Here is a 16095-nt window from a genome sequence, read left to right as displayed (position 1 = left end):
ATTGGTATGCAATTCTCAATACATGAGTGACCTTTGAGAGAACTTACTCTACTTGTTAGGGTTTTATGAATGGGTGTGAATGGGAAATGGACCAATGTACCTTTTCATGGGAATTGATTTACACATCTTCACTCCTTTACTTTATTGGCTATAAATACTTAGTCATTTTCATCATATTTGATACACTGAAAAATTCTGAAATTTCTATCATCTTCTCTGCATGGTTCTTCCAAAAATAAAAAAATCGTATAGTCGTGTGGTTTGCTCCGTTTGTTGAGTTCGACGAAATTATTGGCGTTTGAGGTACCGTTATTCAATAACATGTATATTCATTCTATCCTGGGAGAAAGTAATCCAAAACCTCAGATATATTGAGGGGATTAAATTCCTTCAGATTGTTGTAATTCTGTAATCATAACCAGAAAAAACGAAATGTTAGTTTAATAAAAAAAACATAAATTAAAAAAAAAAAAACGAGAGCTCTCTCCCCTCTGCACTATTTTTTGTTTGTTTATGGTTTTGATTAAACGTACTTTTCGATTTTTCCTCATTTCTCTGTTTATGATCACATAATAATAACAGTTACATTGATACAATCCGAGTTGTATCAAGACCTTTCACAAGGAGCCAAGCAAGGGAACTTCAAGCTATGCAAGAGTTGTTCATGAGGAGAGACGTACTTGAGTACACTTTAGAGTCTTCTCGGGGATTCCAAGTATTCATGACAACATAGGAGGATGGTTTGGAGAAGAGTGTTGAAGATGGCCAATGTGGCTATTACTTGAAGAGTTGCAATTTCAAGATCCTTTGCCAAATAAGACATCCAAATAAGGCTCTTGCTTCGTTAAGGGTAGAAGTGTAATAACTTAGTTATCTTCTTTATATTTCTAAGATATATAGGATTTTATTTCATTTGGAAGCTAAGACTTAGACTATTTTGAATTTTTGATTATTGATATTTGCTATTGTAAAACTCTTGAGAGTTGAGAGCTTGTGAAACCTTTGATTATGTAATCGTTGAGAGGAAATGTTGCTTGAGAGTCAAATCCCTTGAGGTCTTCCTAGGAATTTGGTGTTTCTTTTGTTCTTAATTTAGATGTCTTGGGTTTCTATAACTTTGGTTGCTAAATTGGGTCTTAAGTTGTGTCAAATTATCTATACTTTTCTTTTCTTGCCCTTTTATTGTATTTTCGTTCTTAATCTTGCATCATACATGATCCATGAAATTGTCCTTTTGTGCCTAAATTAATGAATTCTATTTTTTGTTGCATGAACCTCTCTCAAATTCCTTTTTAGGCGTACAATTATGTGAAACTTTCAGGATCTTAAATTATAGTAAGAAGAAATAGAAATGAAACTTTGTTTCTCATATTTTAATTTAAAATTCAGAATATCAAATTATGTCAGTACGTTCCTGAAGTTTTAGTTCATCAAATTACATAAGTTTCACCAAATAAATATGAGCTTTGTGTTTCATCAAATTACGGTATTGCTACATACATGGCTTAGTTTTCATACATTATTTTGAAGGCTAACTACTAGGAGTAAGATAGAGGACGAGTCAAGAATCTTACTGGGCGTTATGCTCGTGAAAATTCACTTACCGCATGGTGCAGATCCTACCACCAGTGGAACAGCAAGAAATATTTGATCTCAGCTCATTGCGGCATTTCAGATCATGGTAAGATAAGCCAACCATGGTCTGTTCGTGATGGCGAATGATTATCTTTTTATTATTGTCTCATATAAGATTTATGACTTATATTTGTATGTAAAGTCGAGTTAGATGCCCATTGACTATGTATTAAAGATTTTTGGGTACATTTTGTACTTTATATTATTCTGGGGCTTCCGTTATGCTGATAAACTGCTTTTAAATATCTTTGGGTTCTTATTTGATACTATTAAAGTAAATTCGCTTGTTGAGCAGGCTCTCTAAGCGTCCATCATGACATGTAGATTGGGTTGTCACATTGTTCTATTCTTTTGGTTGTGAAGAGCATATGCTATGTTTGAGAGACTTTTCAATATAAGGACAAAACATAAAAAGTAGCCTAAAAACGTTATCAGTAAATTAAGCCCTATTTCTAGCTCTTTCCTCAATTACATGAAAACACGTTACAAATTAGTACTCGTGACCTGACCCGTAAACATATCAAGAAATGACATTGCATGTCTCTTTTTTAAGCAAATCTTTTTAATTTATCCGTGTTTTAAGAAACTTTCCAAATATAACCAACTGCTTTCTCTTTCTCCATTTGCATCTTCCTTCTTCGTCTTTCGGCATCTTACCGTTCTTCGTCTTTCTCTTTCTCCCTTTCATCTTCCTTCTTCGTCTTTCCGCATCTTACTATTCTTCTTCTTTCCGATTTCTTCTTCTTCCTTTATTGTCTTTCCTTTTCACTTGCGTTTACAATTATTTCGACGTTGCTTCGTCTAAAACCAAGGCCTGAAGTTGGTTCCCCAAGCAAGAGGGAAGATAGATTTCACAGTGTTTAATCCTTTCAAGAACATATATTCCAACCCCTATAATCTATTGATAGAACAATTTTAATCATCCTAGTAGTTGTATGTACAAGATCTTGAGGCCCAAAACCCTCTTTTGAATTTATTAGCACAAATAACACAAATTGGTCTATCTATTGATCTTTCTATATGCTCCAAAACCCCACCCATCTAAGTATGTTTTCTTATCCGTAGGCCATGGGTCTTCTAAGTCAGGGGTGGATTTAAAGGTAGGCCAGAGTGTTCACCCAAACACCCTCACAAAAAATTTCACTATATATATAGGGTAAATTTTCTAAGTTTATATATATATGTTTTGAACACCCTCAACAACATGGAAAAGGCTAGCTTAGTGATTTTCGAACACCCTGAATGAAAATTCTGGATCCGCCACTGTTCTCAGTGAGAAAAAAATAGTGATCTAGCTTGAATTGAATACCTTTACCATTTTATAAATTATAGATAGATGTTGTGCAATAAACTAAACCTTAAAAGGAATGATAGAATGAACAATTGAACTAAGCAAGCATGATTCGTCCATCCAGCAAAACTTGTGACCAATTCGACAACACGGAGTTCTGATCATTCAATGTAAAATTTGTGAATAATTGAACAATACACGCTAGATTTGCCCATCCAGTAAAACAAATAACTAATTCAAATAATAACAAAGTTTTGCAAGTTCGACCAAACTCTGAGAAAATAAGCCCAAAATTTCGACATTCTTCCATTTGTGTATCATCAATCAAAAGCAATTTATGCAAAACGTCCAGTGTAGAGAAGCTAAATAATAACCGACTAATCTCAAATAATCCTATTTTGTGAAAACAAAAAATACCAGCAAGTGGCGGGAATTCTCATTTCATGGGCACATTACATCATATATTAACAAAAACATTTTAACATCTACTACTTATTGTTCTTTTCGTCTAGCAAGCTAAGTAAATATTCCCAAACCTAACAACAAGTAACCCTAGCGATGGGGAAACAGTCGAGAGCCAGATCATCATCGGATAGTTCCGAGGAGGAGCAAGTACAGGATCAGGTTAATGACGTGGAAGATGAAGAGGAACTTGAAGCTGTTGCCAGGATTGCTGAGGACGACGATGAAGAGGATGACGACGGTGCTGCCGATGTGGCAGACCAAGATGATGAGGATAATGAGGTAATTTAATGTGAATTCATTCTATTTAACGGACACCACTGTTATGAGAAAAGGAAAAGAAGCAAGTACCTAATTGTTGTTCGATATAGTAATGGGGCAGATCTCATGTGTTGTTATGGTTATTCTGATACTAGGGTTTCTGTACTCAGGTTTTGCCAAATTAATGCCTTATAACATGTCTCATTTCGCTAATGCTTGGCCAAATCGGCCATGCTAGGGGTTTTACTCATTTAGATTGAAGTTGTGTTTTCAAGCATGCGTGCCCGTTCTGGGAGGAGCTTTTGAAATTAGTGGAACTACAGTTAATATGGATTTCGCCATTCGCGGTTTAATTCATATTTCGTCTGGCATGTTACAGTGAAACACTGAGAAATTTCCTTATTGAGTTACTTAAGATTCTTTCTATTTGTGGTCTGTTTAAACTTTGGTAAGGTTATATAGGACCTGATGATGAATTAGTGTGTGTTTGGACACCGCTGTTATGAAAAACAAAATTAAAAAAAAAAAAAAAACTTAATTGTTAATTTTATCTAGGGTTCCTGAGAATTTGATGAGTAATTGGTTGTTCGACGCAGTAATGGGGCAGGTCTCATGTGTTTGCTAGAGTTGTTATGGTGATTCTAATATTAGGGTATCTGTCCCCCAGGTTTTGGTGGTTGTGCTGAAATAATGCCTTATAACGTGTCTCATTTTGTTAATGTGTGGCCAAATTGGCCAAGCTAGGGTTTAGCATTCGGTTGGAGTTAATGCTTACCATGTTGGTATGCTTACATTTGGTCCAGTGATTGCTAGAAGTCTTTTTAGCTTAGTTAGAGGTATGTATATCAATGGAAAATGTAGAGAACCTCTAGTATTAGAGAACCTAAATTATTGAATATTGGAATGAAATAGGTCCAAGCGAAGCGAAGTGGATAGTGACGATTCACATTAGCTGAATTTAACTAGCTTGAAATTGACACGTGGCCTTTTTTTAGTCATTTAGACTGAAGTTATGTTTTCAAGTATGCGTGCACGTTACGTTCTAGGAGGAGCTATTGAAATCAAGGGGAAGTAAAGTTAATATGGATTTCGTTATTGGAATGGGAGCTCTTCCTCGTGGTTTAACTCATATTTTCTGGCATATTAAAGTGAAACACTGAGCAATTTCCTTATTAAATTACTTAGCAAACCAAAACTATGTTCAATTCTCAATATTATTCCTTGAAGAGGACTCGAACCTCCACACTCTTCAGCACGAGATTTTGAGTCTCGTATCTGGTAACCACGTGTGTAGTAGGATAATGGGCGATTTGACAGAAAAAGCAATAAAAAATCCAACATAGAAGATTGTTTCTCAAACAACAGGATATGACGGATTAACTGATGCTTCTAGCAGCTTTCATGTTAAGTCACAAGTTCTGCTGTACTTACTACCTGTAGGAAGAGGTTGCAGCCAATGAAATTTCAAAGCGCGAAAAGGCCAGGTTGAAAGAGATGCAGAGGATCAAGAAGCAGAAAATACAAGAAATGTTGGATTCACAGAATGCTGCCATTGAGGCTGACATGGTATCTCAGTGACAATACTTGTTGGTGGCCTTTTTCTTTCGTTTTAATTAATCATAAAGGGTGTACTGAATGCTGATGTATATGTGGCAGAATACCAAGGGACAGGGGCGATTGAAGTATCTCTTGCAGCAAACTGAGTTATTTGCGCATTTTGCCAAAGGTGAGCAGTCCACCGCTCAAAAGAAGACAAGAGGAAGGTATGAGAAACTTTGTTTGAGCCTTTATTTGTTAGTTTTTCTGAATCTCAGGCAGATATTGTGATTCCGGAGACTTACAGAACTTAAATACTTCGGGCAATGCCTTTTGGCTAATCAGCTAGAATTTATTTGTTATTCGATTGTTTATGTTAAGGTGCATGGAGTGAGTGATATGGAACTGAGGTTCAAGCAAGAAGAAAAAGATATTAAGAGCCCGTTTGGATTGGCTTATAAGTTGCCTATAAGCTGTTTTCAGCTTTTTTGAGTGTTTGGCTGGCCAGCTTAAAGCCATTTTGTGCTTAAAATAAGCCCAAAAAATTAATTGAGTTTATTTGGCTTAACTTATCTAAAGCAGCTTATAAGCCGAAAACAGCTTATAAGCCAAAAAAAATAAGTTGGACTACACCATTTTTTTTTTTTTTTTTTGGCTTATAAGCTGTTTCCAGCTTATAAAACATCTTATAAGCTGCTTTTTTTAAGCCCATCCAAACAGGCTCTAAGTCTTTTAGGTCTATCTGTTTGATTCTTCCTTACAATAGAATGCCATCTTCTTTACCTATTACTGGGAGTTTATGTGCAAGTGCTTTCACAACGTGAAATCAACACAATGTGCATTCCTATTTGTGTAATTTGGTGGGGACGTTCATTTTGTTTGCTTGTTTGTTAAGTTGTTTCCTTTTCTCGATGTACATGATGCTGACTCATTGACGGGCTTCATTGACTCCTCATCTAAAATAGAGGGCTTGATTCCTTTTTTCTACATGTTCTGCACTTCCTGGCGTTGTACTGTGAATATCGAATAAAAAACTTTCCTTAACATAAAAAGATAAGTTATATACTGAAGCCCTGAAGTAACAGTCATATACAACTTGGTTTTAAATTTGGAGGGTAGCATGTTATTTCAGATGATTATTTGTCTACACGTGCTTCACACAATATGCTTTATGTCGTGTCATATAAAGGGGAAAATTTCTGCCACTAACCGGAGGTACTTCTGTATATGGATTCGTTATGGGCTAATTTGATGACCTTTTCTTTCTCCAGGGGTCGTCATGCCTCAAAGGTAACTGAAGAGGAAGAAGATGAAGAGTATCTCAAAGATGAAGAAGATGAACTTTCTGGGAATACACGACTAGTGGCACAACCCTCCTGTAAGATATATTTTGATGCAAGTGTATTTTTCATATGTTCTTGTTATTAAACTGTGTTTTATGAAGTTGTTACTAAACTGGGAGGGTCCATCTTGAGAAGGCTGAGATCAGATACACAGGCATAGGTCCTACTTAAAAAGAAGTTAATTATTCAATTTATCATCCTGTGAGGTCTATAGTTTTAGTAGCTCTGTTCAAGGCTCTTTAGTCAAGTTCTCGTTACAAGTGATAGTGTTTAGTTAAACGTGTGAGTAAGTGATGGATGGCTACAACAGAAACTGTAGTCCTCATTGCAAGTGCTATCTAGGAAGCATTCAGGCTGTTTTTGTTAGCAGTTATTCTATATAAGGTGGCTGAGGAAATAAGTGGGGCTTAGAGGTGTGGAGATTTATCAAGTCCTCTATGTACCTTAGGGTTATCGAGCATCGATTGGGAAACTGAATTCTAAAGAAAACCAAGCTAACTGAATTCTAAAGAAAACCAAGCTTGCGGGGTCACACTTAATGAATTTTCCAATACTTCTTTTATCTGAAGCATGCTAGCCCTGCTCAAAGCTGTAAATATGAGCGTATTTGGGAAAATAACATCGTATTAAACAGTTGAAGTTTGAAATGCATTGGATAAATGCTTCTATCTCAGCACAATTTTCTCTGTTAATTCCTTCATTTCATTCTTCTTTAAGCATCCAAATATTACATCATAAATATTTTGTCAGGTATTCAAGGGAAGATGAGGGATTATCAACTTGCTGGTTTGAACTGGCTAATTCGACTGTATGAGAATGGAATAAATGGAATACTTGCTGATGAAATGGTTAGTATGGTCATCTGCCAACTGTAATGAGATGATCCATTCTTCCTACATTTTGCAATTATGACCTTAAGGAGAAGTATCACCATTTAATCTTCTTATTATTGCGTAGGGTCTTGGTAAGACGTTGCAAACCATCTCCTTGCTGGGATACCTACACGAATTTAGAGGAATAACTGGTCCTCACATGGTTGTTGCTCCAAAATCCACGCTTGGCAATTGGATGAACGAAATCAAACGTTTCTGTCCTGTTTTACGTGCTGTTAAGTTCCTTGGAAATCCTGATGAAAGGGTAAGCAACAACTTAAATGGGCTCTTTTTCTTTCCTCTTTTGCACATTGTATTGCTTGTTCAGACTATTCTGATGTTTTCTTATTTACAGAGATACATACGTGAGGAGTTACTTGTTGCAGGGAAGTTTGATGTCTGTGTTACAAGCTTTGAGATGGTTATCAAAGAGAAGTCCGCCTTACGGCGCTTTAGTTGGCGTTACATCATAATTGATGAGGCACATAGGATCAAGAATGAAAATTCTCTTCTTTCAAAAACAATGAGGCTCTACAACACTAATTATAGATTACTTATCACGGGGACACCGCTTCAGGTGATGCTTATACTATTTTCCTTGTATGTAGGCTGTAATTCTGGATTTACTTGACCTTTTTATTTTGCATCTTTTACTCCAATTTCTGGGAATGCAAATTACTTATCTAAAATTTTCAAACTAATATGATACAATGCTACCCCAACCTTTCAGATTTCAAATACTGCTCCTACCAAAGAATACTGAAACTATTTTCCAATTAATGCTGATAATATAACCCGATTAATATGTTTGCATCTTGATTTTCTGCTAGTCAAGCTTTATTTACTATTTTTATAAATTACTTCCCGATCCATTTTTTGCATCTTTGCTGCAATGTCAATGAGCTTTTTATCTTGATAGTCTTTGATGTGCATTTCTATGTCTGCTCTTTCAGCCTAATTGATGTTTGAATTATATGATATTACACAGAATAATCTTCATGAACTCTGGGCACTACTGAACTTTCTGCTGCCTGAGATCTTTAGCTCAGCTGAGACTTTTGATGAGTGGTTCCAGATTTCTGGTGAGAGTGACCAGCAGGAGGTGGTCCAGCAGCTTCATAAGGTGTGTTGCTTTCTAGTAGTAGTTTCTATAATTGGGACCAAGCAGTATCATCTGAATCCCCTTTGTTGAATAATTACACTTTATACACGAGGACAAAATTATTTTTATGTATATATTGTAGATGTAGAATCCCCTTGACTTCTTCGTATGTTTAGCTGTTTATATTTGGATCCCTTAGTGAAAATCCTGGCTCCGCCACTGCCCCCTCCCCCTCACCCAAAAAAAAAGTATAGGACAAGGTTATGGTTGAAGGGATGAACCAGTGTTTAGGAAGGCGCTCGCCTTACGCCTTTTGGCGTGAGGCGTGGCGAGGCAAGCCTTCATCGCCAGGAACAGCGAAGGCGTGGCGTTTTCTAAAAGGCGAGATGATGGCGAGAATGGCGAGCTGTGGCGACGCCTTTTAATTTTTTTTTTTTAAAAAAGGTGGCTGACTTAAAATAAAACAGAATAAAGAGAACAAAACAGAGCTGTGTTTCACTGTCACTTTCACAAAACAGAGCTGCGTTTCCATCTTCCACTTTCAGGTAAGCTGTGTCTCTTTCCTTCTTCTTTCTTTCCGGCAGCCCCTGCAGCAGAGTTTTTCAGGCAGATCTGACTTCTCCGGCAGCTGTCCGGTGACCCGATTCCGGCAATTTTTTTTGTCCATTTCAGTATTGTTATTTATTTAAGTTATATGAAATTTTGCCTTTTATTGTTATATAAACTATGTAGTTGGAGACTTGTAGACTTTAGTATCAACTATCTACTTTAGTTTTTCAATTGAAATATTTGCTAGTATTTTGTTGAGTATTTGAGTTTTTGGGTATTTATATATGCATATTTAATATTTTAATTTTTTGTGTTAATTCTCGCCTCACCTTTCGCACGCCACGCCGCGCCATGAGGCGTGAGGCAAGCCGCTGTCGCCATGCCTCACCTCTCGCCATCCTAAACACTGGGATGAACAGAGAACAATAGTTACTCTATGATCTTTCTGTCTTTGAACTTTGAGGGAAAAGCCTTGTAAACCTAAACTGAGTTTTCAACTTTGGCTGCTTGGTCAGGTCCTCCGTCCTTTCCTTCTTAGGAGGCTGAAGTCTGATGTGGAGAAAGGTCTGCCTCCCAAAAAAGAAACAATTCTTAAGGTTGGTATGTCCCAGATGCAGAAGCAGTACTACAAGGCTCTGCTACAGAAAGATCTTGAGGTTGTCAATTCTGGAGGGGAGCGCAAGCGTCTTCTCAATATAGCAATGCAGCTAAGAAAATGCTGTAATCATCCGTATCTTTTCCAAGGTGCTGAGCCAGGACCTCCATACACAACAGGAGAGCATCTCGTAGAAAATGCGGGTAATATTTTGATATCTTTGAATGCATCTGGGTTGTTGGAGTGTCTAATTGCCATTTTCGGCAGCAGCTTTTTACATACCTTATCATTCACGTGACTTGATGCAGGGAAAATGGTTCTTTTAGATAAGTTGCTTCCTAAATTGAAGGAACGTGGCTCAAGGGTTTTAATATTTTCACAGGTTTCACCTGCTAATTATTTCGTTTTTTGCACCTATCCGAAGTTTCAACAGCTTTCTGGATATTCATTTTCGGATTTAACCAGTTCTTCTGATTTTCTAATTCAGATGACTAGGCTATTGGACATCCTTGAAGACTACTTGCTGTACCGAGGTCACCAATATTGTCGGATTGATGGAAATACTGGTGGCGAGGATCGTGATGCATCTATTGAAACTTTTAACAAACCAGGGAGTGAAAAATTTGCCTTCTTATTGTCAACCAGAGCTGGTGGTCTTGGTATTAATCTTGCTACAGCAGATATTGTTATTCTTTATGATAGTGACTGGTGAGGATCTTCTACATTATAGGTTTGTCAACCTAGAAAACAAGATGCTATCTGAATCTCGTCTTTGCATTAATGAAATTGCAGGAATCCACAGGTTGATTTGCAGGCTCAGGACCGGGCCCATAGGATTGGCCAGAAGAAGGAAGTCCAAGTATTCCGCTTCTGCACTGAGGTTCGATTTCTTTCCCTAATGTTCTAATGTACTGAAAAGATGCTGCTTTGGGATCTTGTGGTGATGTGGTGAAATATGCTTTTCAATTATTCATGCAGTATACCATTGAGGAAAAGGTGATTGAAAGGGCTTACAAGAAGCTTGCACTTGATGCATTGGTTATCCAGCAGGGGCGGCTAGCTGAGCAAAAAGGTGAAGTTATTTTTGCATACAAATTCTTCCTCTTGATAACTTTTGAGATGCATATGAAATCACTGACTGTTAGTATCATGTGATGCATAATACAGCTGTTAACAAGGATGAGCTACTGCAAATGGTGCGGTTTGGTGCTGAAATGGTTTTCAGTGCTAAAGATAGCACCATTACTGATGAGGATATAGATAGAATAATAGCTAAAGGAGAAGAGGCAACAGCTGAACTTGATGCCAAGATGAAGAAGTTTACAGAGGATGCTATCAAGTTTAAGATGGATGACAGTATGCGCTTTGCTTCCTTATCATTTCTGTTTGCTCTTGTAATTTTTGTGCTTCTTTAACTATGGATTGCCGACTTTGTGCAGCTGCTGAATTGTACGACTTTGATGATGAGAAGGTAACATTGCTTACCTGTTCAGTTTTCTGGTGACTCCTTGCTTGGTAGCTACTTTTTCTGTATATTTAACTTGCCTTTGCGTTGTGTCAATAAAGGACGAAAACAAGGTGGATTTCAAGAAAATTGTCAGCGACAATTGGGTAGAACCTCCAAAAAGAGAAAGGAAGCGCAAGTATGCTTCTTATGTTGCTAAATTTTACCTTTTATGTACTGAAACTTAGTTTACGATCAGTTAAAACATGACTCTCCTTTGCGTTATAGTTATTCAGAGTCTGAATACTTCAAGCAAACCATGCGTCAAAGTGGCCCTGCAAGACCTAAAGAGCCTCGGATTCCTCGGATGCCGCAGCTGTAAGTCCGTGTTTGCACTTTTTTTAATTTGCGTACTACTTTTGTTCTCTCCTGATACTGATGGGCCATATATATTAGCATTTCAAAATGAAGGTTCTGCGAGCATATGTATCTTGCAACCTGATTACATTTTTCCCTAACCACAGTTCTGGTTATCCTTACCATTTGTAGGCACGACTTTCAGTTCTTCAATACGCAGAGACTGAGTGAGTTGTACGAGAAGGAAGTGCGCTATCTTATGGTTGGTTAAGCTTTGGATATCTCAAGTTTTCCCTGCTACCTTTCATGTGCTTTTTTGTTGGCTTATAAAGTTGTTACTTATTCCAGCAAACACACCAGAAGAATCAGGTTAAAGACAGTATAGAGGTGGAAGAACCTGAAGGTATCTTTTTTAACCATTTAAAGCAGCTTCAATTTTTTTTTCCACTTCTATATGGGAAAAAATTAAGGTCTGCCTCTTCTGAGTATGTTCTCAATTTGTCTCATGTATATAGATGCAGGAGAGCCTTTAACTGCTGAAGAGCAGGAAGAAAAGGATCAACTATTGGAAGAGGTAAGTGTATCTACTAACTCATCCTGCGGTTATAATTACCTTTATCATAGTTGGAGGTTGACAAGTTTTGATATCTAGGGGTTTTCAATGTGGAGTAGAAGAGACTTCAATACGTTTATCAGGGCTTGTGAGAAGTATGGTCGCAATGACTTAAAAAGTATTGCTGCTGAAATGGAAGGGAAAACAGAGGAGGAGGTTGAAAGATATGCGCAAGTTTTCAAAGCAAGATACAAAGAACTAAATGGTAAGTGTTGATGAGTTAATTTGTGATTAAAGGAACAACTATTGGCTACACCCTTCTTTTTAAATTCAATGTCCACGACAAGAGGGGTTGCTCAGATGATTAGCACCCCCCACCTACAACCCCAGGGTCGTGGTTCGAGTCACCAAAAGAACAATAGCTCCAACAAAAGGGGATCAAAGGGGAATAAAAGCAATGTCCACATTTTACATGACATATTTGTTAAGATTGGATGATGATTAGTGTTACGAGTATATGGAACATGCGAGAGAACGTGCTACTTTTTGGTTTTCTAATGGCGTTTGGACAGTTTCTGATTTTGTTCTTTCAAAACAGTTTCTGGTGTATGTTGTAGGTGTTGACTGCTTATGATGCAGTCTTTTGTACCATCTCGGTAACTTTTAAAATAAATCGTACCTTTTAAAAAAAAGAGTTTCTGGAGTTTTGGAGATCTTTTTTGAAATATTGATGTGTGTGATGGCAGTTTTCTAGAAACAGAATGAAGTTTTGGATTGTAATTTTTCGGCAAACAGAAAGCTAACAATGCTTCATATAATATTATAATTTGTGTTGTAAAACTAGCACTGGCTGCCACAAAATTAATTCCGTCTCCAATATGAATATTGTTGCAATTCTAATGAATTGCATGCATTAGACTAAAAAAATGCATTGTACCGTAGCAATATAATAACCAGAATTTTCCTTTTGGGTGACGGCGGTGTCCGGACCTACTTGCACGCACCTCGACTATTCCACCGGATACCTGCTACCTCCCACCAACACAGGTACCGTGTAACTCTGCCCACCAAGGCTTAGACATATGGAAAGAAATCGCCTAGTGGTTTCTGGCCTCTGATGAGTTTTGAACCTGGGACTTTATGATTCTCCTTGTATTTCATTGACCACTAGGCCACACCCTTGGTGCTAATATAAAAACTAGAGCTAACCAAAAGGTAAATTGCAATTTTACACCTTGAGACAATAGCATAAGATGATTGAATGGATGAAAAGTATATTGGTCATAATGAAAAGGTAATTTTCTTTAAAAGGGGGGTTCGAAGTGATAGTGTTGATAAGTTTGTCGGCAGTTGAGGAAGACAAGGTTTCCTTTGAAACGGGTTATTTTTGTTATCTTTGGTTTCCGAAATCCAAAAAATGATTTGGAAACCAACTAACTTGGTTTTGTTTTGATTTTTGAAAAAGTTATCCAATCCAAACACCATTGAAAAAGAGAACTTGGATTACATAGAGCATGCAACTGTTTTGTTCTATCATTTTATAGAGTTGGAATTTGTGGAACACTGTTTAGGACGACAGAGACTACAGAGCTGTAATTTTGATTTGGGGGTGGGGGATTTAAAAGGTTTGTTTGTAATATTTATTTTCTTTAGTTTATTAGATAGAGCAGCCTTGTACAAATATGCCCTGCTAATTGATGATGCAAAACTAGGCTTTTAAATAATTATAATTATTTATGAGTTAATATTTGCTTACATTTTGAGCGTGTTTGGAGAATTGTAGTTTAGTTTAATGGATATAATGCTTGCAGATTATGATAGGATTATTAAGAACATTGAAAGAGGAGAGGCTAGAATTTCACGGCGAGATGAGATTATGAAAGCAATTGGTAAGAAACTGGATCGATACAAAAATCCATGGTTGGAATTGAAGATCCAGTATGGCCAGAACAAAGGGAAGCTGTATAACGAGGAGTGTGATCGTTTCATGGTGAGTGGACTGAAATTGTGGGGTGAACTTTTAGGATTTAATCCGTTGCCAGGTCTAATGGTTATCTTGATTAATTCTACAGATATGTATGGTTCACAAGCTTGGCTATGGAAATTGGGATGAGCTGAAGGCTGCATTTCGCACATCACCCTTGTTTCGGTTTGATTGGTTTGTGAAGTCTCGTACCACTCAAGAACTTGCCAGAAGATGCGATGCACTTATTCGGTTAATTGAGAGGGAAAATCAAGAATTTGATGAGAGGGAGAGGCAGGCACGCAAAGAAAAGAAGCTCGCTAAGGTTAAATAGCAACCTCTTGACTCATTTCTTGGAGGCAAATAAGATTGATGTTAATTTTTTATTTTATTTCGACAGAACACTACCCCATCAAAGCGCACTTTGGCTAGACAGGCAGCTGAAAGCCCTTCTGCTCTGAAGAAGCGGAAGCAATTGTCAATGGATGACTATGTCAGCTCAGTAAGTATTTCTTCTTTTAGTTTCTTCTTATTCCGGTTACAGTACTGTTTATGAGTTCCACATTTGTGTATAACCATCATTTGTTCCTTTTTCCAGGGAAAGAGGAGAAAGTGAGTAGAAATGAGTACAAAGATGAGGAGGTAAGCTGACTGGCTGGGACCTCCAAATGGAAGGAAAGGTTATTTTTAGTGATCTAATCATCTGGTATTTTATCCAGAACATCATTTGATGCTCTCATCTCTTTTCCCTGGCAATTATTGACTCGAAGGGCATTGAGATTTTCTGTCCAGGATGTTATCTGACTGGTGGAAGAAGGATAGGTATTTAGTTTGTAATTTGTTAGTCGTCCATTGGGGCTAGTCCCAACTCCCAGAGCTGTACTGCTACATTCCTAACTGAGAGATTCTTCACAATTTGTTGTTTATAATCCCTGCTAGAGTTCATAGAAGCAATACTTAGACAGTCAGGGATACACTGGTTTTTTTGTTTTACTTTTTGGGATGTAACTTTTGCACAATCTGTGTGCTTTTGTGTTATATATACGCCTACTATTTCCAGAACAAAAAAAATTCTAGTTGTTTTTAATGGTCTGGTAACACACTGGTTTGGTAGCACATATGAAGTGAAAAATTTACAAGGACTGAAATGACAATCAGAGGAGACTATCCACCCATCTCTGCCAAAAATGTAAGGTACGGAGACTGAAGTAATATTAGGCATATTACACTTTTTGCGGGACCATAGCTGCTGTTTTGAAGCTTGCATGAAAGGGACCCATTAGAGGGTGAAGCGTTCTCTAGCTAGCTATCAAGATTTCTTCCACTCCCAGTATCCGAACTCAAAATCTCTAATTAAGTGTCAAAGAATCCTATTCATTCACTACAAGGAATAGGTATTTTCATCCAACTACTTACAATATCTTCCGTATCAGAAAAGGGTCAGAATCACTTTTGGCCAAAGTCAAAATAAATCATTGAAATGAGTGTTGTCTGAAATAGGATAAGCAAATGATGAGGGCTTTTGTTTGTTGCATTTTTCTATAGGAAATGAAGACATTTCTTTAGCTCCTTTTCATTTCCCCCCTTACTTGTCTATCTTCAAATAGTAAAATTTGTACAAAATTATTCCAGTAAGCTACCATAACCTGAGGACTTAACCCCTTTATTGTCCCATTTCTCTATTTTCCTTCTATCATATTGTATTTTTCTTTAGTTAGCAATTTAGGGGTGTAATAGTTTTTAAAAAACTGACTTAACCGTACCGAATCGATTTTTAGGTTTTCTTTAAGAAAACCGGCAGTTTTTATATAAATTTATAATCGTATCGAATAATTAGGTTGGTTTTTTATTTTTATAAAAATAAACCGAAAAAATACCGAACCGTACCGAATATATTTATAGGTAAATATATTTTATATATTAAGTTTTAAAATAATAAAATATTAGAATTTTTGCCTTTTGCCTGGGGTGTTGGAAACAACTATGAGCCGTCAACATAATTAACGCCCAAGGTCCTAACACTGAAACCTATTATACTACTTCTATATATTAAAACTAAATTAGTTCTAGGACTAGGATCTCGATTAGTAACATCAGGTATTCGAACGATTTTGGATAGCAAAATACAAGAT

General features: G+C 37.0%; 1 protein-coding gene across 1 annotated transcript; it reads left to right on the top strand.

Moving 5' to 3' along the window:
- The first annotated feature begins 2276 nt into the window (after nucleotides 1–2276).
- LOC132641948 (ISWI chromatin-remodeling complex ATPase CHR11) lies at nucleotides 2277–14957 on the top strand. Its single transcript, XM_060359103.1, has 25 exons — nucleotides 2277–3670; nucleotides 5090–5215; nucleotides 5306–5412; nucleotides 6457–6563; nucleotides 7279–7376; nucleotides 7486–7665; nucleotides 7756–7977; nucleotides 8389–8523; nucleotides 9567–9849; nucleotides 9955–10028; nucleotides 10134–10354; nucleotides 10439–10526; nucleotides 10625–10718; nucleotides 10814–11002; nucleotides 11086–11117; nucleotides 11213–11289; nucleotides 11379–11468; nucleotides 11640–11709; nucleotides 11796–11850; nucleotides 11963–12021; nucleotides 12100–12265; nucleotides 13812–13990; nucleotides 14073–14288; nucleotides 14364–14465; nucleotides 14562–14957. The coding sequence occupies exons 1-25, from the start codon at nucleotides 3485–3487 to the stop codon at nucleotides 14577–14579; spliced, it is 3174 nt and encodes a 1057-aa protein (XP_060215086.1). The 5' UTR covers nucleotides 2277–3484; the 3' UTR covers nucleotides 14580–14957.
- Nucleotides 14958–16095: the final 1138 nt, after the last annotated feature.

This window comes from Lycium barbarum, chromosome 1, assembly GCF_019175385.1.
Source record: "Lycium barbarum isolate Lr01 chromosome 1, ASM1917538v2, whole genome shotgun sequence".
NCBI lineage: Eukaryota > Viridiplantae > Streptophyta > Magnoliopsida > Solanales > Solanaceae > Lycium > Lycium barbarum.
The sequence above is the reverse complement of the archived record's forward strand: the minus strand, read 5'-3'. Positions and strand labels throughout refer to the sequence as shown.

What these genes read in the sequence shown, in the direction of transcription:
- LOC132641948 (XM_060359103.1), top strand. Translation starts at nt 3,485, where the DNA reads ATGGGGAAACAGTCGAGAGCCAGATCATCATCGGATAGTTCCGAGGAG. An exon ending in ATTCCTCGGATGCCGCAGCT is followed by an intron (nt 11,469 to 11,639) that starts GTAAGTCCGTGT and finishes TACCATTTGTAG; the next exon opens with GCACGACTTTCAGTTCTTCA. An exon ending in AAGATACAAAGAACTAAATG is followed by an intron (nt 12,266 to 13,811) that starts GTAAGTGTTGAT and finishes TAATGCTTGCAG; the next exon opens with ATTATGATAGGATTATTAAG.